We start from the raw sequence: 23984 nt of genomic DNA on the forward strand, positions 1-23984 counted from the left end.
TGGAACTATGGGGCCAAACTGACAGGGTGGAACTGTGGGGCCAAACTGACAGGGTGGAACTGTGGGGCCAAACTGACAGGGTGGAACTGTGGGGCCAAACTGACAGGGTGGAACTATGGGGCCAAACTGACAGGGTGGAACTATGGGGCCAAACTGACAGGGTGGAACTATGGGGCCGAACTGACAGGGTGGAACTATGGGGCCAAACTGACAGGGTGGAACTGTGGGTCCAAACTGACAGGGTGGAACTATGGGGCCAAACTGACAGGGTGGAACTATGGGGCCAAACTGACAGGGTGGAACTGTGGGGCCAAACTGACAGGGTGGAACTATGGGGCCAAACTGACAGGGTGGAACTGTGGGGCCAAACTGACAGGTTGGAACTATGGGGCCGAACTGACAGGGTGGAACTATGGGGCCAAACTGACAGGGTGGAACTATGGGGCCAAACTGACAGGGTGGAACTATGGGGCCAAACTGACAGGGTTGGAACTATGGGGCCAAACTGACAGGGTTGGAACTATGGGGCCGAACTGACAGGGTGGAACTATGGGGCCGAACTGACAGGGTGGAACTATGGGGCCGAACTGACAGGGTTGGAACTATGGGGCCAAACTGACAGGGTGGAACTATGGGGCCAAACTGACAGGGTGGAATTATGGGGCCAAACTGACAGGGTGGAACTATGGGGCCAAACTGACAGGGTGGAACTATGGGGCCAAACTGACAGGGTGGAACTGTGGGGCCAAACTGACAGGGTGGAACTATGGGGCCAAGCTGACAGGGTGGAACTATGGGGCCAAACTGACAGGGTGGAACTATGGGGCCAAACTGACAGGGTGGAACTATGGGGCCAAACTGACAGGGTGGAACTATGGGGCCAAACTGACAGGGTGGAACTGTGGGGTGGAACTATGGGGCCAAACTGACAGGGTGGAACTATGGGGCCAAACTGACAGGGTGGAACTATGAGGCCGAACTGACAGGGTGGAACTATGGGGCCAAACTGACAGGGTGGAACTATGGGGCCAAACTGACAGGGTGGAACTGTGGGGCCAAACTGACAGGGTGGAACTGTGGGGCCAAACTGACAGGGTGGAACTGTGGGGCCAAACTGACAGGGTGGAACTGTGGGGCCAAACTGTGGGGCCAAGCTGACAGGGTGGAACTATGGGGCCAAACTGACAGGGTGGAACTATGGGGCCAAACTGACAGGGTGGAACTATGGGGCCAAACTGACAGGGTGGAACTATGAGGCCGAACTGACAGGGTGGAACTATGGGGCCAAACTGACAGGGTGGAACTATGAGGCCGAACTGACAGGGTGGAACTATGGGGCCAAACTGACAGGGTGGAACTATGGGGCCAAACTGACAGGGTGGAACTGTGGGGCCAAACTGACAGGGTGGAACTGTGGGGCCAAACTGACAGGGTGGAACTGTGGGGCCAAACTGACAGGGTGGAACTGTGGGGCCGAACTGACAGGGTGGAACTATGGGGCCAAACTGACAGGGTGGAACTATGGGGCCAAACTGACAGGGTGGAACTGTGGGGCCAAACTGACAGGGTGGAACTGTGGGGCCAAACTGACAGGGTGGAACTGTGGGGCCAAACTGACAGGGTGGAACTATGGGGCCAAGCTGACAGGGTGGAACTATGGGGCCAAACTGACAGGGTGGAACTATGGGGCCAAACTGACAGGGTGGAACTATGGGGCCAAACTGACAGGGTGGAACTATGGGCCAAACTGACAGGGTGGAACTGTGGTGGAACTATGGGGCCAAACTGACAGGGTGGAACTATGGGGCCAAACTGACAGGGTGGAACTATGAGGCCGAACTGACAGGGTGGAACTATGGGGCCAAACTGACAGGGTGGAACTATGGGGCCAAACTGACAGGGTGGAACTGTGGGGCCAAACTGACAGGGTGGAACTGTGGGGCCAAACTGACAGGGTGGAACTGTGGGGCCAAACTGACAGGGTGGAACTGTGGGGCCAAACTGTGGGGCCAAGCTGACAGGGTGGAACTATGGGGCCAAACTGACAGGGTGGAACTATGGGGCCAAACTGACAGGGTGGAACTATGGGGCCAAACTGACAGGGTGGAACTATGGGGCCAAACTGACAGGGTGGAACTATGGGGCCAAACTGACAGGGTGGAACTGTGGGGTGGAACTATGGGGCCAAACTGACAGGGTGGAACTATGGGGCCAAACTGACAGGGTGGAACTATGAGGCCGAACTGACAGGGTGGAACTATGGGGCCAAACTGACAGGGTGGAACTATGGGGCCAAACTGACAGGGTGGAACTGTGGGGCCAAACTGACAGGGTGGAACTGTGGGGCCAAACTGACAGGGTGGAACTGTGGGGCCAAACTGACAGGGTGGAACTGTGGGGCCAAACTGACAGGGTGGAACTGTGGGGCCAAACTGACAGGGTGGAACTGTGGGGCCAAACTGACAGGGTGGAACTGTGGGGCCAAGCTGACAGGGTGGAACTATGGGGCCAAACTGACAGGGTGGAACTATGGGGCCAAACTGACAGGGTGGAACTATGGGGCCAAACTGACAGGGTGGAACTATGGGGCCAAACTGACAGGGTGGAACTATGGGGCCAAACTGACTTAGACTGACACATGTTAACTATTTCGTCTCCGATGTTTAGTGAACACATACATGTGTAGAATGAGTACTTGTTTCAAATATATTGTTACAGTTGTTAGTTAGCTAGTGAATTGTAGCATCAACTTGAGGTCAGTTCTAGATGTCTCTCTATCAGACAAGCGACATTCAGCTTCTTGTCACCTGACCTAGATGTTTCTCTATCAGACAAACGACATTCAGCTTCTTGTCATCTGACCTAGATGTCTCTCTATCAGACAAATGACATTCAGCTTCTTGTCACCTGACCTAGATGCCTCTCTATCAGACTCTATCAGTTGAATAATGTGCTGTTATACACCTGTTGTGTCCTGTACTGTAAGGCCTCTGCATCATTTTCGTGACTTCAGGCAACCCGTCCATAGGAACAATAACATACTAGTTCAGAGGTAGTTACATTGTATTTACATCATCACCTGGTCTCTGTTCAGCAGGGTGGAACGTTACAAAACAACGTCTCTGTTCAGCAGGGTGGAACGTTACAAAACAACGTCTCTGTTCAGCAGGGAACGTTACAAAACAACGTCTCTGTTCAGCAGGGTGGAACGTTACAAAACAACGTCTCTGTTCAGCAGGGTGGAACGTTACAAAACAACGTCTCTGTTCAGCAGGGTGGAACGTTACAAAACAACGTCTCTGTTCAGCAGGGTGGAACGTTACAAAACAACATACTTAGAGATATATATGGTGTAGAACAGACAGGACGTCATGAATGCATTTCCATCTGCAGCCTCGCTGAACAGACCCCAGCTGGCTAGTCTACTGTACACCAGAACCTCTAGATAATCCCCGTCCCCTCGCTGAACAGATCCCAGCTGGCTAGTCTACTGTACACCAGAACCTCTAGATAATCCCCGTCCCCTCGCTGAACAGATCCCAGCTGGCTAGTCTACTGTACACCAGAACCTCTAGATAATCCCTGTCCCCTCGCTGAACAGATCCCAGCTGGCTAGTCTACTGTACACCAGAACCTCTAGATAATCCCCGTCCCCTGTCCCCTCGCTGAACAGATCCCAGCTGGCTAGTCTACTGTACACCAGAACCTCTAGATAATCCCCGTACCCTGTCCCCTCACTGAACAGATCCCAGCTGGCTAGTCTACTGTACACCAGAACCTCTAGATAATCCCCGTCCCCTCGCTGAACAGATCCCAGCTGGCTAGTCTACTGTACACCAGAACCTCTAGATAATCCCCGTCCCCTCGCTGAACAGATCCCAGCTGGCTAGTCTACTGTACACCAGAACCTCTAGATAATCCCCGTCCCCTCGCTGAACAGATCCCAGCTGGCTAGTCTACTGTACACCAGAACCTCTAGATAATCCCTGTCCCCTCGCTGAACAGATCCCAGCTGGCTAGTCTACTGTACACCAGAACCTCTAGATAATCCCCGTCCCCTCGCTGAACAGATCCCAGCTGGCTAGTCTACTGTACACCAGAACCTCTAGATAATCCCCGTCCCCTGTCCCCTCGCTGAACAGATCCCTCCCAGGTTACCCTGCTAGGAGTTGTAGGTTTTATACAGTACCCAAGACCAGTCTGGTCACCCTGCTAGGAGTTGTAGGTTTTATACAGTACCCAAGACCAGTCTGTGAGTTCATTTGATCTTTGGAAAAAGAGCTACTGTGAAAATACCTTAATGCAGATTGGATTGAATTGAGGCCTTAGTGATATACTTAGTAGTAGACTCTTCAATACTGTTGTAGGATGTCTCTGTGTGGAGGGATGCTGACACTAATGATGATGCTTTCTCCAGGACTGATGCACTTTCAAAAGCCCCCTGCTGCTGGTCTTCTGTAATGGTCCCCTTATGAGTGAGGGATGGATAGAGAGAGAGGGAAAAGAGAGGGAGGGAGGAGAGAGAGGGAGAGAGAGAGAGGGAGGGAAGGAGAGAGGAGGGAAGGAGAGAGGAGGGAGGGAGAGAGGAGGGAGGGAAGGAGAGGGAGGGAAGGAAGGAGAGGGAGGGAAGGAAGGAGAGAGGAGGGAAGGAGAGAGGAAGGAGAGAGGGAGGGAAGGAGAGAGGAGGGAGGGAAGGAGAGGAAGGGAAGGAAGGAGGGATGGAGAGGAAGGGAAGGAAGGAGGGATGGAGAGAGAGAGTGAGGGAAGGAAGGAGGGAGGAAAGAGAGGGAGGGAAGGAGAGAGAGGGAGGGAAGGAGAGAGGAGGGAGGCAGTAGGGAATGTGTTGGTTTATAATGTCTCGTAGGGTCCCAGCCAGCAGTGCTTGACAACTGAGATTGTGTCCCATTGTAGTTTAGTGGTTCATACCTTACCACTCTGCCTCCCTCTCGCTCTCCATATCTCTTTCCCTCTCTCTTTCTCTCAGGCTGGGGGAAGGTGTCTGACACGGGATCAGAGGAACCGAGGAGGAGGAGGAAGAAGAGCAGTGGGATAATCTGATTGGATCCATCCGGGGTTGGAGGGCGGGGCTTCCACCGTAGAGGGCGTCAGCCTCGGCGAGTGACACCTGCGTCGACAAATCAGAACACAAGCTCTTCTCTGTGTCCACAGAGACCAGCGAGTCTTCAAGCGTGCGGTCCCGGTATAACTGGGGGCGTGCCTTGGGATGTGGCCAGAACAAGAAGTGGGTGTGGTCTCGGGTGAATAGGAGGAAGAGGAGTGGGTTGAGGCAGGAGGGGAGGGGTTGTAGAAGGAGCAGGACAGACTTCAGCACCTCCTCCCCCAGAGAAAGCAGCCCCAGCAGGGAGCAGAGAGACAGGAAGGCCACTGGGATGAAGAGGAGACCGTTGATGAAGATCAACCAGGTGATGTGTTTGATCATGCTACAGTCCCACAGCCCCTCGCACTCTCTTCTCAGCAGCTCCCAGTACAGACGGATGTAGGAGACTGTCACTATCAGCAGACACAGTGTATTCATCATGATCAGAGAGAGAGGGAAGCCTAGAGAGGAGGGTGGATGGGAGGAGGGGGGATGCAAGGGGGAGGGCAGGCAGAGAGGGGTGGAACCGTACTCCCCCACATTGACCAGAGGGAGGGATGCCAGGGTGAGAGAGAGGGTGAGGCAGAAGAACGCGCACGTACGGACGCTCCCGTGTGAGGGCGCCTTTCCGTAGGCCCGTGCGCACGTCACGCTCATGCCACACTGCACGGCCGCCAGGGTCAACAGCAGCACGCTCGCCTCGGACGCAAACACCCACACCCACCCCGTCACCTGGCAACCGGGACCCGACTCCCAGCGGGCGCCGTGGCGACCAAATTCTCCCAGCGTGAGGGCGTCCACGAGGGCGAGCGTGCATGTGCATACGCCGGTCAGGAGGTTGGCAGCGGCCATGCAGGCGGTGGTGAACCGCAACGGGGAGAGATAGCCCGCCGAACCGAAGAGCGACAGCAGCAAGAGAGAGTTCCCAAGTAGAGACACGATGGAGACGCACCACAGACCCACACGGACCAACCAGCTGCCTAGCAGGGAGTCACATGGCCGGAACAGACCTAGGCGGGCGAGACAGACATACGTTTAACAATATGCATTAGGAAAGTATTCAGACCTCTTGACTTTTTACACATTAGGTTACAGTCTTATTCTAAAAAAAATTAAATAGTTTTTCCCCCTCATCAATCTACACACAATACCCCATAATGACATTACAATACCCCATAATGACATCACAATACCCCACAATGACATCACAATACCCCACAATGACATCACAATACCCCACAATGACATCACAATACCCCATAATGACATCACAATACCCCATAACGACATCACAATACCCCATAATGACATCACAATACCCCATAACGACATCACAATACCCAATAATGACATCACCATACCCCATAATGACATCACAATACCCCATAACGACATCACAATACCCAATAATGACATCACAATACCCAATAACGACATCACCATACCCCATAATGACATCACCATACCCCATAATGACATCACCATACCCCATAATGACATCACTATACCCCATAATGACATCACCATACCCCATAATGACATCACCATACCCCATAATGACATCACCATACCCCATAATGACATCACTATACCCCATAATGACATCACCATACCCCATAATGACATCACAATACCCCATAACGACATCACCATACCCCATAATGACATCACTATACCCCATAATGACATCTCCATACCCCATAATGACATCACAATACCCCATAACGACATCACAATACCCCATAATGACATCACCTTACCCCATAATGACATCACAATACCCCATAACGACATCCCCATAATGACCATACCCCATAATGACATCACAATACCCCATAATGACATCACAATACCCCATAACGACATCACAATACCCCATAATGACATCACAATACCCCATAATGACATCACAATACCCCATAACGACATCACAATACCCCATAATGACATCACAATACCCCATAATGACATCACAATACCACATAATGACATCACAATACCCCATAATGACATAATAATGACATCCCAATACCCCATAATGACATCCCAATATAATGACATCCCAATACCCCATAATGACATCACAATACCCCATAATGACATCACAATACCCCATAATGACATCACAATACCCCATAATGACATCACAATACCCCATAATGACATCACAATACCCCATAACATCACAATACCCCATAATGACATCACAATACCCCATAATGACATCACAATACCCCATAATGACATCACAATACCCCATAATGACATCACAATACCCCATAATGACATCACACCCCATAATGACATCACAATACCATAATGACATCACAATACCCCATAATGACATCACAATACCCCATAATGACATAATAATGACATCACAATACCCCATAATGACATCACATACCCCATAATGACATGACATCACATAACGACATCATACCCCATAATGACATCACAATACCCCATAATGACATCACAATACCCCATAATGACATCACCATACCCCATATACCCCCATACATGACATCCCCAATACCCCATAATGACATCACCAATACCCACCATACATAATGACATCACTATACCCCATACCCCATAATGACATCCCATAATGACCCCATAATGACATCACAATACCCCATAATGACATCACAATACCCCATAATGACATCACAATACCCCATAATGACATCACAATACCCCATAATGACATCACAATACCCCATAATGACATCACAATACCCCATAATGACATCACAATACCCCATAATGACATCACAATACCCCATAATGACATCACAATACCCCATAATGACATCACAATACCCCATAATGACATCACAATACCCCATAATGACATCACAATACCCATAATGACATCCCAATCCCATACCCCATAATGACATCACAACCCCCCCATAATGACATCACAATACCCCATAATGACATCACAATACCCCATAATGACATCACAATACCCCATAATGACATCACAATACCCCATAATGACATCACAATACCCCATAATGACATCACCCCATAATGACCACAATACCCCATAATGACATCACAATACCCCATAATGACATCACAGTACATCACAATACCCCATAATGACATCCACAATACCCCATAATGACATCACAATACCCCATAATGACATCACAATACCCCATAATGACATCACCCCATAATACCCCATAATGACATCACAATACCCCATCCAATACCCCATAATGACATCACAATACCCCATAATGACATCACAATACCCCATAATGACATCACAATACCCCATAATGACATCACAATACCCCATAATGACATCACCATACCCCATAATGACATCACCATACCCCATAATGACATCACAATACCCCATAATGACATCACAATACCCCATAATGACATCCCAATACCCCATATGACATCACTATACCCCATAATGACATCACTATACCCCATAATCACCCCCATAATGACATCACAATACCCCATAATGACATCACAATACCCCATAATGACATCACAATACCCAATAATAATGACATCCCAATACCCCAATACATCCATACCCCATAACGACATCACAATACCCCATAACGACATAATCCCCATAACGACATCACAATACCCCATAATGACATCACAATACCCCATAACGACATCACAATACCCCATAACGACATCACAATACCCCATAACGACATCACAATACCCCATAATGACATCACAATACCCCATAATGACATCACAATACCCCATAATGACATCACAATACCCCATAATGACATCACTATACCCCATAATGACATCACCATACCCCATAATGACATCACCATACCCCATAATGACATCACAATACCCCATAACGACATCACAATACCCCATAATGACATCCCAATACCCCATAATGACATCACAATACCCCATAATGACATCACAATACCCCATAATGACATCACAATACCCCATAATGACATCACAATACCCCATAATGACATCCCAATACCCCATAATGACATCACTATACCCCATAATGACATCACAATACCCCATAATGACATCCCAATACCCCATAATGACATCACTATACCCCATAATGACATCACTATACCCCATAATGACATCACTATACCCCATAATGACATCCCCATACCCCATAACGACATCACAATACCCCATAATGACATCCCAATACCCCATAATGACATCACAATACCCCATAACGACATCACAATACCCCATAACGACATCACAATACCCCATAACGACACACAATACCCCATAACGACATCACAATACCCCATAATGACATCCCAATACCCCATAATGACATCACAATACCCCATAACGACATCACAATACCCCATAACGACATCACAATACCCCATAACGACATCACAATACCCCATAATGACATCACAATACCCCATAACGACATCACAATACCCCATAACGACATCACAATACCCCATAATGACATCACAATACCCCATAATGACATCACAATACCCCATAATGACATCACAATACCCCATAATGACATCACTATACCCCATAATGACATCACTATACCCCATAATGACATCCCCATACCCCATAACGACATCACAATACCCCATAATGACATCCCAATACCCCATAATGACATCACAATACCCCATAACGACATCACAATACCCCATACATCCCAATACCCCATAACGACATCACAATACCCCATAATGACATCACAATACCCCATAACGACATCACCCAATACCCCATAATGACATCACAATACCCCATAATGACATCCCAATACCCCATAATGACATCACAGTACCCCATAATGACATCACAATACCCCATAATGACATCACAATACCCCATAATGACATCACAATACCCCATAATGACATCACAATACCCCATAATGACATCACAATACCCCATAATGACATCCCAATACCCCATAATGACATCACAATACCCCATAATGACATCAATACCCCATGAATACCCCATAATGACATCACAATACCCCCCCATAATGACATCACAATACCCCATAATGACATCCCAATACCCCATATACCCCATAATGACATCCACAATACCCCATAATGACATCCCAATACCCCATAACGACATCACAATACCCCATAATGACATCCCAATACCCCATAATGACATCCCAATACCATCCAATACCCCATAATGACATCACAATACCCCATAATGACATCACAATACCCCATAATGACATCACAATACCCCATAATGACATCACAATACCCCATAATGACACCACAATACCCCATAATGACATCACAATCCCATAATACATCCCAATAATAATGACATCACAATACCCCATAATGACATCCACAATACCCCATAACGACATACCCCATAATGACATCACAATACCCCATAATGACATCACAATACCCCATGACATCACTACCCAATACCCCATAATGACATCACAATACCCCATAATGACATCACAGTACCCCATAATGACATCACAATACCCCATAATGACATCACAATACCCCATAATGACATCACAATACCCCATAATGACATCCCAATACCCCATAATGACATCCAATACCCCATAATGACATCCCAATACCCCATAATGACATCCCATAATGACAATACCCCATAATGACATCACAATACCCCATAATGACATCCCAATACCCCATAATGACATCAATACCCCATAATGACATCCCAATACCCCATACATCCCAATACCCCATAATGACATCCCAATACCCCACATCCCAATACCCCAATACCCATAATGACATCCCAATACCCCATAATGACACAATCCCCATAATGACATCAATGACATCCCAATACCCCATAATGACATCCCAATACCCCATAATGACATCACCCCATAATGACATCACAGTACCCCATAATGACATCACAATACCCCATAATGACATCACAATACCCCATAATGACATCACAATACCCCATAATGACATCCACAATACCCCATGACATCACAATACCCCATACATCACAATACCCCATAATGACATCACAATACCCCATAATGACACCACAATACCCCATAATGACATCACAATACCCCATAATGACATCACAATACCCCATAATGACATCACCATACCCCATAATGACATCACAATACCCCATAACGACATCACCATACCCCATAATGACATCACCCCCATAATGACATCACTATACCCCATAATGACCACCATACCCCATAATGACATCACAATCACCCCATAATGACATCACAATACCCCATAACGACATCACCATACCCCATAATGACATCACATACCCCATACATCACCATACCCCATAATGACATCACAATACCCCATAATGACATCACATACCCCATAATGACATCACTATACCCCATAATGACATCACAATACCCCATAATGACATCACATCCCCATAACGACATCACAATACCCCATAATGACATCACCTGACATCACAATACCCCATAATGACATCACAATACCCCATAATGACATCACAATACCCCATAATGACATCACAATACCCCATAATGACATCACAATACCCCATAATGACATCACAATACCCCATAATGACATCACAATACCCCATAATGACATCACAATACCCCATAATGACATCACAATACCCCATAATGACATCACAATACCCCATAATGACATCACAATACCCCATAATGACATCACAATACCCCATAATGACATCAATACCCCATAATGACATCCCAATACCCCATAATGACATCCCAATACCCCATAATGACATCACAATACCCCATAATGACATCACAATACCCCATAATGACATCACAATACCCCATAACGACATCACAATACCCCATAACGACATCACAATACCCCATAATGACATCCCAATACCCCATAATGACATCCCAATACCCCATAATGACATCCCAATACCCCATAATGACACAATACCCCATAATGACATCACAGTACCCCATAATGACATCACAATACCCCATAATGACATCACAATACCCCATAATGACATCACAGACCCCATAATGACATCAATACCCCATAATGACATCACAATACCCCATAATGACATCACAATACCCCATAATGACATCACAATACCCCATAATGACACCACAATACCCCATAATGACATCACAATACCCATAATGACATCACAATACTCCATAATGACATCACAATACCCCATAATGACATCCCCCCATAATGACATCACAATACCCCATAATGACATCCCATAATGACATCACAATACCCCATAATGACATCACAATACCCCAATACATCACCATACCCCATAATGACATCACCATACCCCATAATGACATCACCATACCCCATAATGACATCACAATACCCCATAATGACATCCCAATACCCCATAATGACATCACTATACCCCATAATGACATCACATACCCCATAACGACATCAATACCCCATAATGACATCACAATACCCCATAATGACATCCCCCATAATGACATCACATACCCCATAATGACATCCCATACCCCATGACATCACAATACCCCATAATGACATCCCAATACCCCATAATGACATCACAATACCCCATAACGACATCACAATACCCCATAACGACATCACAATACCCCATAACGACATCACAATACCCCATAATGACATCACAATACCCCATAACGACATCACAATACCCCATAATGACATCCCAATACCCCATAATGACATCACAATACCCCATAACGACATCACAATACCCCATAATGACATCACAATACCCCATAATACATCACAATACCCCATAATGACATCACAATACCCCATAATGACATCACAATACCCCATAATGACATCACTATACCCCATAATGACATCACCATACCCCATAATGACATCACCATACCCCATAATGACATCACAATACCCCATAACGACATCACAATACCCCATAATGACATCCCAATACCCCATAATGACATCACAATACCCCATAATGACATCACAATACCCCATAATGACATCACAATACCCCATAATGACATCACAATACCCCATAATGACATCCCAATACCCCATAATGACATCACTATACCCCATAATGACATCACAATACCCCATAATGACATCCCAATACCCCATAATGACATCACTATACCCCATAATGACATCACTATACCCCATAATGACATCACTATACCCCATACCCCATAACGACATCACAATACCCCATAATGACATCCCAATACCCCATAATGACATCACAATACCCCATAATGACATCACAATACCCCATAATGACATCCCAATACCCCATAACGACATCACAATACCCCATAACGACATCACAATACCCCATAATGACATCCCAATACCCCATAATGACATCACAATACCCCATAACGACATCACAATACCCCATAACGACATCACAATACCCCATAACGACATCACAATACCCCATAATGACATCACAATACCCCATAATGACATCACAATAATGACATCACAATACCCCATAATGACATCACAATACCCCATAATGACATCACAATACCCCATAATGACATCACAATACCCCATAATGACATCACAATACCCCATAATGACATCACAATACCCCATAATGACATCCCAATACCCCATAATGACATCACAATACCCCATAATGACATCCCAATACCCCATAATGACATCACAATACCCCATAATGACATCACAATACCCCATAATGACATCCAATACCCCATAATGACATCACAATACCCCATAATGACATCACAATACCCCATAATGACATCACAATACCCCAAATGACATCCCAATAATGACATCACAATACCCCATAATGACATCCCAATACCCCATAATGACATCACAGTACCCCATAATGACATCACAATACCCCATAATGACATCACAATACCCCATAATGACATCACAATACCCATAATGACATCCCAATACCCCATAATGACATCACAATACCCCATAATGACATCCACAATACCCCACATCCCAATGACCCATAATGACATCACAATACCCCATAATGACATCCCAATACCCCATAACGACATCCCAATACCCCATAATGACACCACAATACCCCATAATGACATCACAATACCCCATAATGACATCCCAATACCCCATAATGACATCCCAATACCCCATAATGACATCCCAATACCCCATAACGACATCCCAATACCCCATAATGACACCACAATACCCCATAATGACATCACAATACCCCATAATGACACCACAATACCCCATAATGACACCACAATACCCCATAATGACATCACAATACCCCATAATGACACCACAATACCCCATAATGACATCCCAATACCCCATAATGACACCACAATACCCCATAATGACATCCCAATACCCCATAATGACACCACAATACCCCATAATGACACCACAATACCCCATAATGACATCCCAATACCCCATAACGACATCACAATACCCCATAATGACATCCCAATACCCCATAATGACATCACAATACCACATAATGACATCACAATACCCCATAATGACATCACAATACCCCATAATGACACCACAATACCCCATAATGACATCACAATACCCCATAACGACATCACAATACCCCATAATGACACCACAATACCCCATAATGACATCACAATACCCCATAACGACATCACAATACCCCATAATGACACCACAATACCCCATAACGACATCACAATACCCCATAACGACACCACAATACCCCATAATGACATCACAATACCCCATAACGACATCACAATACCCCATAACGACATCACTATACCCAATAATGACATCACAATACCCCATAATGACATCACAGTACCCCATAATGACATCACAGTACCCCATAATGACATCACAATACCCCATAATGACATCACAATACCCCATAATGACATCACAATACCCCATAATGACATCACAATACCCCATAATGACATCCCAATACCCCATAATGACATCCCAATACCCCATAATGACATCACAATACCCCATAATGACATCCCAATACCCCATAATGACATCACAATACCCCATAATGACATCCCAATACCCCATAATGACATCCCAATACCCCATAATGACATCCCAATACCCCATAATGACATCCCAATACCCCATAATGACATCCCAATACCCCATAATGACATCCCAATACCCCATAATGACATCCCAATACCCCATAATGACATCCCAATACCCCATAATGACATCACAATACCCCATAATGACATCACAATACCCCATAATGACATCACCAATACCCCATAATGACATCCACAATACCCCCATAATGACATCCCAATACCCCATAACGACATCCCAATACCCCATAATGACACCCAATACCCCATAATGACATCACAATACCCCATAATGACATCACAATACCCCATAATGACATCCCAATACCCCATAATGACATCCCAATACCCCATAATGACATCCCAATACCCCATAATGACATCCCAATACCCCATAACGACATCACAATAACCCATAACGACATCCCAATACCCCATAATGACATCACAATACCCCATAATGACATCCCAATACCCCATAATGACATCACAATACCCCATAATGACATCACAATACCCCATAATGACATCCCAATACCCCATAACGACATCACAATACCCCATAATGACATCCCAATACCCCATAATGACATCACAATACCCCATAATGACATCACAATACCCCATAATGACATCCCAATACCCCATAATGACATCACAATACCCCATAATGACATCCCAATACCCCATAATGACATCACAATACCCCATAATGACATCCCAATACCCCATAATGACATCACAATACCCCATAATGACATCACAATACCCCATAATGACACCACAATACCCCATAATGACATCACAATACCCCATAATGACATCCCAATACCCCATAATGACATCACAATACCCCATAATGACATCCCAATACCCCATAATGACATCCCAATACCCCATAACGACATCCCAATACCCCATAATGACATCCCAATACCCCATAATGACATCACAATACCCCATAATGACATCCCAATACCCCATAATGACATCACAATACCCATCACAATCATTATGGGGTATTGTGATGTCATTATGGGGTATTGTGGTGTCATTATGGGGTATTGTGATGTCATTAAGGGGTATTGTGATGTCATTATGGGGTATTAAGTGTAGATTGTTGAGGGATAACATTTATTTAATCCATTTTAGAATAAGGCAGGTAACGTAACAAAATGTGGAAAAAGTCAAGGGGTCTGAACAATTTCTAAATGCACTGTATTTAACAATACACTCATTCAAGACTTGAACCACATCCATCCCAAGTGATTGTATAAGCAAGGCATATGAGGTTAACGTCCGTGTGATTTCATCTGTGATGGTGAGATAACCAGGAGTATTAAACAGTGGTGTGTGTACCTGGTACAGGTGTATTAAACAGTGGTGTGTGTACCTGGTACAGGTGTATTAAACAGTGGTGTGTGTACCTGGTACAGGTGTATAAAACAGTGGTGTGTGTGCATGGTACAGGTGTATTAAACAGTGGTGTCTGTACCTGGTACAGGTGTATTAAACAGTGGTGTATGTACCTGGTACAGGTGTATTAAACAGTGGTGTGTGTACCTGGTACAGGTGTATTAAACAGTGGTGTGTGTACCTGGTACATGTGTATTAAACAGTGGTGTGTGTACCTGGTACAGGTGTATTAAACAGTGGTGTGTGTACCTGGTACAGGTGTATTAGGTGTGTGTATCTGGTACAGGAGTATTAGGTGTGTGTACCTGGTACAGGTGTATTAGGTGTGTGTACATGGTACAGGTGTGTTAAGCCGTGGTGTGTGTACATGGTACAGGTGTATTAAACAGTGGTGTGTGTACCTGGTACAGGTGTATTAGGTGTGTGTACATGGTACAGGTGTATTAAACAGTGGTGTGTGTACCTGGTACAGGTGTATTAAACAGTGGTGTGTGTATCTGGTACAGGAGTATTAGGTGTGTGTACCTGGTACAGGTGTATTAGGTGTGTGTACCTGTTACAGGTGTATTAGGTGTGTGTACCTGGTACAGGTGTATTAATTGTGTGTACCTGGTACAGGTGTATTAATTGTGTGTACCTGGTACAGGTGTATTAGGTGTGTGTACCTGGTACAGGTGTATTAGGTGTGTGTACCTGGTACAGGTGTATTAGGTGTGTGTACCTGGTACAGGTGTATTAATTGTGTGTACCTGGTACATGTGTATTAGGTGTGTGTACCTGGTACAGGTGTATTAGGTGTGTGTACCTGGTACAGGTGTATTAATTGGGGCGGCAGGGTAGCCTAGTGGAGAGAGCATTGGACTAGTAACCGAAAGGTTGCAAGTTCAAATCCCCGAGCTGACAAGGTACAAAATCTGTCGTTCTGCCCTTGAACAGGCAGTTAACCCACGGTTCCTAGGCCATCATTGAAAATAAGAATTTGTTCTTAACTGACTTGCCTAGTAAAATAAAGGTTAAAAAAAGGGTGTATTAGGTGTGTGTACCTGGTACAGGTGTATTAGGTGTGTGTACCTGGTACATGTGTATTAGGTGTGTGTACCTGGTACAGGTGTATTAATTGTGTGTACCTGGTACAGGTGTATTAGATGTGTGTACCTGGTCCAGGTGTATTAGGTGTGTGTACCTGGTACAGGTGTATTAATTGTGTGTACCTGGTACAAGTGTATTAGATGTGTGTACCTGGTACAGGTGTATTAATTGTGTGTACCTGGTACAGGTGTATTAGATGTGTGTACCTGGTACAGGTGTATTAGGTGTGTGTACCTGGTACAGGTGTATTAATTGTGTGTACCTGGTACAGGTGTATTAGATGTGTGTACCTGGTACAGGTGTATTAGGTGTGTGTACCTGGTACAGGTGTATTAGGTGTGTGTACCTGGTACAGGTGTATTAGGTGTGTGTACCTGGTACAGGTGTATTAGGTGTGTGTACCTGGTACAGGTGTATTAGGTGTGTGTACCTGGTACAGGTGTATTAGGTGTGTGTACCTGGTACAGGTGTATTAGGTGTGTGTACCTGGTACAGGTGTATTAGGTGTGTGTACCTGGTACAGGTGTATTAATTGTGTGTACCTGGTACAGGTGTATTAGGTGTGTGTACCTGGTACAGGTGTATTAGGTGTGTGTACCTGGTACAGGTGTATTAGGTGTGTGTACCTGGTACAGGTGTATTAGGTGTGTGTACCTGGTACAGGTGTATTAGGTGTGTGTACCTGGTACAGGTGTATTAATTGTGTGTACCTGGTACAGGTGTATTAGGTGTGTGTACCTGGTACAGGTGTATTAAACAGTGGTGTGTGTACATGGTACAGGTGTATTAGATGTGTGTACCTGGTACAGGTGTATTAGGTGTGTGTACCTGGTACAGGTGTATTAGGTGTGTGTACCTGGTACAGGTGTATTAGGTGTGTGTACCTGGTACAGGTGTATTAGGTGTGTGTACCTGGTACAGGTGTATTAGATGTGTGTACCTGGTACAGGTGTATTAGGTGTGTGTACCTGGTACAGGTGTATTAGGTGTGTGTACCTGGTACAGGTGTATTAGGTGTGTGTACCTGGTACAGGTGTATTAGGTGTGTGTACCTGGTACAGGTGTATTAGGTGTGTGTACCTGGTACAGGTGTATTAGGTGTGTGTACCTGGTACAGGTGTATTAGGTGTGTGTACCTGGTACAGGTGTATTAGGTGTGTGTACCTGGTACAGGTGTATTAGGTGTGTGTACCTGGTACAGGTGTATTAGGTGTGTGTACCTGGTACAGGTGTATTAGGTGTGTGTACCTGGTACAGGTGTATTAGGTGTGTGTACCTGGTACAGGTGTATTAGGTGTGTGTACCTGGTACAGGTGTATTAGGTGTGTGTACCTGGTACAGGTGTATTAGGTGTGTGTACCTGGTACAGGTGTATTAGGTGTGTGTACCTGGTACAGGTGTATTAGGTGTGTGTACCTGGTACAGGTGTAGGTGTGTGTATTAGGTGTGTGTAGGTGTGTGTACCTGGTGTACAGGTGTGTGTACCTGGTACAGGTGTATTAGGTGTGTGTACCTGGTACAGGTGTATTAGGTGTGTGTACCTGGTACAGGTGTATTAGGTGTGTGTGTACCTGGTACAGGTGTATTAGGTGTGTGTACCTGGTACAGGTGTATTAGGTGTGTGTACCTGGTACAGGTGTATTAGGTGTGTGTACCTGGTACAGGTGTATTAGGTGTGTGTACCTGGTACAGGTGTATTAGGTGTGTGTACCTGGTACAGGTGTATTAGGTGTGTGTACCTGGTACAGGTGTATTAGGTGTGTGTACCTGGTACAGGTGTATTAGGTGTGTGTACCTGGTACAGGTGTATTAGGTGTGTGTACCTGGTACAGGTGTATTAGGTGTGTGTACCTGGTACAGGTGTATTAGGTGTGTGTACCTGGTACAGGTGTATTAGGTGTGTGTACCTGGTACAGGTGTATTAGGTGTGTGTACCTGGTACAGGTGTATTAGGTGTGTGTACCTGGTACAGGTGTATTAGGTGTGTGTACCTGGTACAGGTGTATTGGTGTGTGTACCTGGTACAGGTGTATTAGGTGTGTGTACCTGGTACAGGTGTATTAGGTGTGTGTACCTGGTACAGGTGTATTAGGTGTGTGTACCTGGTACAGGTGTATTAGGTGTGTGTACCTGGTACAGGTGTATTAGGTGTGTGTACCTGGTACAGGTGTATTAGGTGTGTGTACCTGGTACAGGTGTATTAGGTGTGTGTACCTGGTACAGGTGTATTAGGTGTGTGTACCTGGTACAGGTGTATTAGGTGTGTGTACCTGGTACAGGTGTATTAGGTGTGTGTACCTGGTACAGGTGTATTAGGTGTGTGTGTACCTGGTACAGGTGTATTAGGTGTGTGTACCTGGTACAGGTGTATTAGGTGTGTGTACCTGGTACAGGTGTATTAGGTGTGTGTACCTGGTACAGGTGTATTAGGTGTGTGTACCTGGTACAGGTGTATTAGGTGTGTGTACCTGGTACAGGTGTATTAGGTGTGTGTACCTGGTACAGGTGTATTAGGTGTGTGTACCTGGTACAGGTACAGGTGTATTAGGTGTGTGTACCTGGTACAGGTGTATTAGGTGTGTGTACCTGGTACAGGTGTATTAGGTGTGTACCTGGTACAGGTGTATTAGGTGTGTGTACCTGGTACAGGTGTATTAGGTGTGTGTACCTGGTACAGGTGTATTAGGTGTGTGTACCTGGTACAGGTGTATTAGGTGTGTGTACCTGGTACAGGTGTATTAGGTGTGTGTACCTGGTGTACCTGGTACAGGTGTATTAGGTGTGTGTACCTGGTACAGGTGTATTAGGTGTGTGTACCTGGTACAGGTGTATTAGGTGTGTGTACCTGGTACAGGTGTATTAGGTGTGTGTACCTGGTACAGGTGTATTAGGTGTGTGTACCTGGTACAGGTGTATTACAGGTGTGTGTGTGTACCTGGTACAGGTGTATTGGTGTGTGTACCTGGTACAGGTGTATTAGGTGTGTGTACCTGGTACAGGTGTATTAGGTGTGTGTACCTGGTACAGGTGTATTAGGTGTGTGTACCTGGTACAGGTGTATTAATGTGTGTACCTGGTGTGTGTACACAGGTGTATTAGGTGTGTGTACCTGGTACAGGTGTATTACCTGGTGTGTGTGTGTACCTGGTACAGGTGTATTAGGTGTGTGTACCTGGTACAGGTGTATTAGGTGTGTGTACCTGGTACAGGTGTATTAGGTGTGTGGTACCTGGTACAGGTGTATTAGGTGTGTGTACCTGGTACAGGTGTATTAGGTGTGTGTACCTGGTACAGGTGTATTAGGTGTGTGTACCTGGTACAGGTGTATTAGGTGTGTGTACCTGGTACAGGTGTATTAGGTGTGTGTACCTGGTACAGGTGTATTAGGTGTGTGTACCTGGTACAGGTGTATTAGGTGTGTGTACCTGGTACAGGTGTATTAGGTGTGTGTACCTGGTACAGGTGTATTAGGTGTGTGTACCTGGTACAGGTGTATTAGGTGTGTGTACCTGGTACATGTGTATTAGGTGTGTGTACCTGGTACAGGTGTATTAGGTGTGTGTACCTGGTACAGGTGTATTAGGTGTATTAGGTGTGTGTACCTGGTACAGGTGTATTAGGTGTGTGTACCTGGTACAGGTGTATTAGGTGTGTGTACCTGGTACAGGTGTATTAGGTGTGTGTACCTGGTACAGGTGTATTAGGTGTGTGTACCTGGTACAGGTGTATTAGGTGTGTGTACCTGGTACAGGTGTATTAGGTGTGTGTACATGGTACAGGTGTATTAGGTGTGTGTACCTGGTACAGGTGTATTAGGTGTGTGTACCTGGTACAGGTGTATTAGGTGTGTGTACCTGGTACAGGTGTATTAGGTGTGTGTACCTGGTACAGGTGTATTAGGTGTGTGTACCTGGTACAGGTGTATTAGGTGTGTGTACCTGGTACAGGTGTATTAGGTGTGTGTACCTGGTACAGGTGAGCACTGGATGTTAGTCTGTAGTTTAGATTCCTGTATCTCCATCTGCAGATCCTCCAGGTCTGGGTCATCTGAATAAACAACAGAACTGGCAAGTTAGATAATGGAGTATATATAAGATAATGGAGTCTATAGATACGGTAATGTAGTATATATAAGATAATGGAGTCTATAGATACGGTAATGTAGTATATACAAGATAATGGAGTCTATAGATACAATAATGAAGTCTATAGATACAGTAATGTAGTATATATAAGATAATGGATGCTTTATTTAAGATAATTGGAGTGTGCACACATGATAATGGAGTATCTGTAAGATAATTGGTGTCTATAGATGAGATAATGGAGTCTATATATAACATAATGGAGTCTATGTATAAGATAAGGAAGTCTATGGATAAGATAATGGAGTCTGCAGGTAAGATAATGGGGTATACCAATACGATAATGGAGTATATGTGTAATGTAATGACGTTTATAGCTACGATAATGGAGTTTATAGCTAAGATAATGAGTCAATGTATAAGATAATGTAGTCTATAGATAACATAATGGTGTCTATATACAAGACAATGGAGTCTATATATAAGATAATGAAGTCAATAGATAAGGTAATGGAGTATATATATAAGATAATGGAACTATATACACGAGAAAGAAGTCGACAGATAAGATAGAGTCTACATATAAGATCATGGAGTCTATATATAAGATAATGAGGACTATATATAAGGTAATGGAACTATATATACTTGAAATAAGTCGACAGACAAGATAATGGAGTCTATATACAAGATAATCGATTCTATAGATAAGGTAATGGAGTCTATATATAAGAAAATGGAACTATAGATACGAGAAAGAAGTCGACAGATAAGATAGAGTCTACATATAAGATAATGGAGTCTATATATAAGATAATGAGGACTATATATAAGGTAATGGAGTCTATATATAAGATAATGGAACTATATATACTTGAAATAAGTCGACAGACAAGATAATGGAGTCTATATACAAGATAATCGATTCTATAGATAAGGTAATGGAGTCTATATATAAGAAAATGGAACTATAGATACGAGAAAGAAGTCGACAGATAAGATAATGGAGTCTATATATAAGATAATGAAGTCAATAGATAAGGTAATGGTCTCTATAGATAAGATAATGGAGTCTATAGATAAGATAACTGATTATACAGATAAGGTCATGTAGTCTATAGATAAGAGAAAGAATTCGATGGATAAGATAACGGAGTCTATAGATAAGATAATGAAGTCAATAGATACGATTGTGGATTCTATAGATAAGGTAATGAAGTCAATAGATAAGAGAAATAAGTCGATAGATAAGACAACGGAGTCTACAGATAAGATAATGAAGTCAATGGTCTATAGATAAGATAATGAAGTCAATAGATAAGGTAATGGTCTCTATAGATAAGATAATGAAGTCTATAGATAAGATAACGGATTCATTAGATAAGGTAATATAGTCTATAGATAAGAGAAAGAACTCGATGGATAAGATAACGGAGTCAATAGATAAGATAATGAAGTCAATAGATAAGGTAATGGTCTATAGATAAGGTAATGAAGTCTATAGATAAGAGAACAAACTCGATAGATAAGATAATGAAGTCAATAGATAAGGTAATGAAGTCTATAGATAAGAGAAATAACTCAATAGATAAGATAATGAAGTCAATAGATAAGGTAATGGTCTATAGATAAGGTAATGAAGTCTATAGATAAGAGAACGAACTCGATAGATAAGATAATGAAGTCAATAGATAAGGTAATGGTCTATAGATAAGAGAAAGAACTCGACAGATAAGATAATGAAGTCAATAGATAAGGTAATGGTCTATAGATAATGTAATGAAGTCTATAGATAAGAGAAAGAACTCGATACATAAGATAATAGAGTCCATAGATAAGATAATGAAGTCAATAGATAAGGTAATGGTCTATAGATAATAATGGTCTATAGATAAGGTAATGAAGTCTATAAATAGGAGAAAGGAGAGTGTGTGCTGCTGTGCCAGGTATCTATGATTAAGTAGGGCTCTGACATGTTCGAAACAGCATCTGTTCCAGACTCACAGACAGAACATTAGCTTGTTACCCTGCCCTGACCCCGAAACCCAGTGTGTGTGTTCTTACAGTATGTGTGCTGTGTGTGTGTGTGTGTGTGTGTGTGTGCGTTCTTACAGTGTGTGTACGTGCGCTGTGTGTGTGT

At 44.3% G+C, this 23984-nt stretch overlaps 1 protein-coding gene across 1 annotated transcript in view; it reads right to left on the minus strand.

Annotated features, from left to right (window-relative positions):
• Nucleotides 1–4213: 4213 nt before the first annotated feature.
• LOC115128116 (leucine-rich repeat-containing G-protein coupled receptor 6) overlaps nt 4214–23984 on the minus strand; it is a 134941-nt gene continuing 115170 nt past the window's right edge. The window contains exons 17-18 of the mRNA XM_065021015.1: nt 21726–21806; nt 4214–6108 (exon numbers count right to left, since the gene is read on the minus strand). Coding sequence (XP_064877087.1) covers nt 4928–6108; nt 21726–21806 — 1262 coding nt within the window. The 3' untranslated portion in view covers nt 4214–4927. The remainder of the gene's footprint in view (nt 6109–21725; nt 21807–23984) is intronic.

Source organism: Oncorhynchus nerka, linkage group LG7 (assembly GCF_034236695.1).
Source record: "Oncorhynchus nerka isolate Pitt River linkage group LG7, Oner_Uvic_2.0, whole genome shotgun sequence".
NCBI lineage: Eukaryota > Metazoa > Chordata > Actinopteri > Salmoniformes > Salmonidae > Oncorhynchus > Oncorhynchus nerka.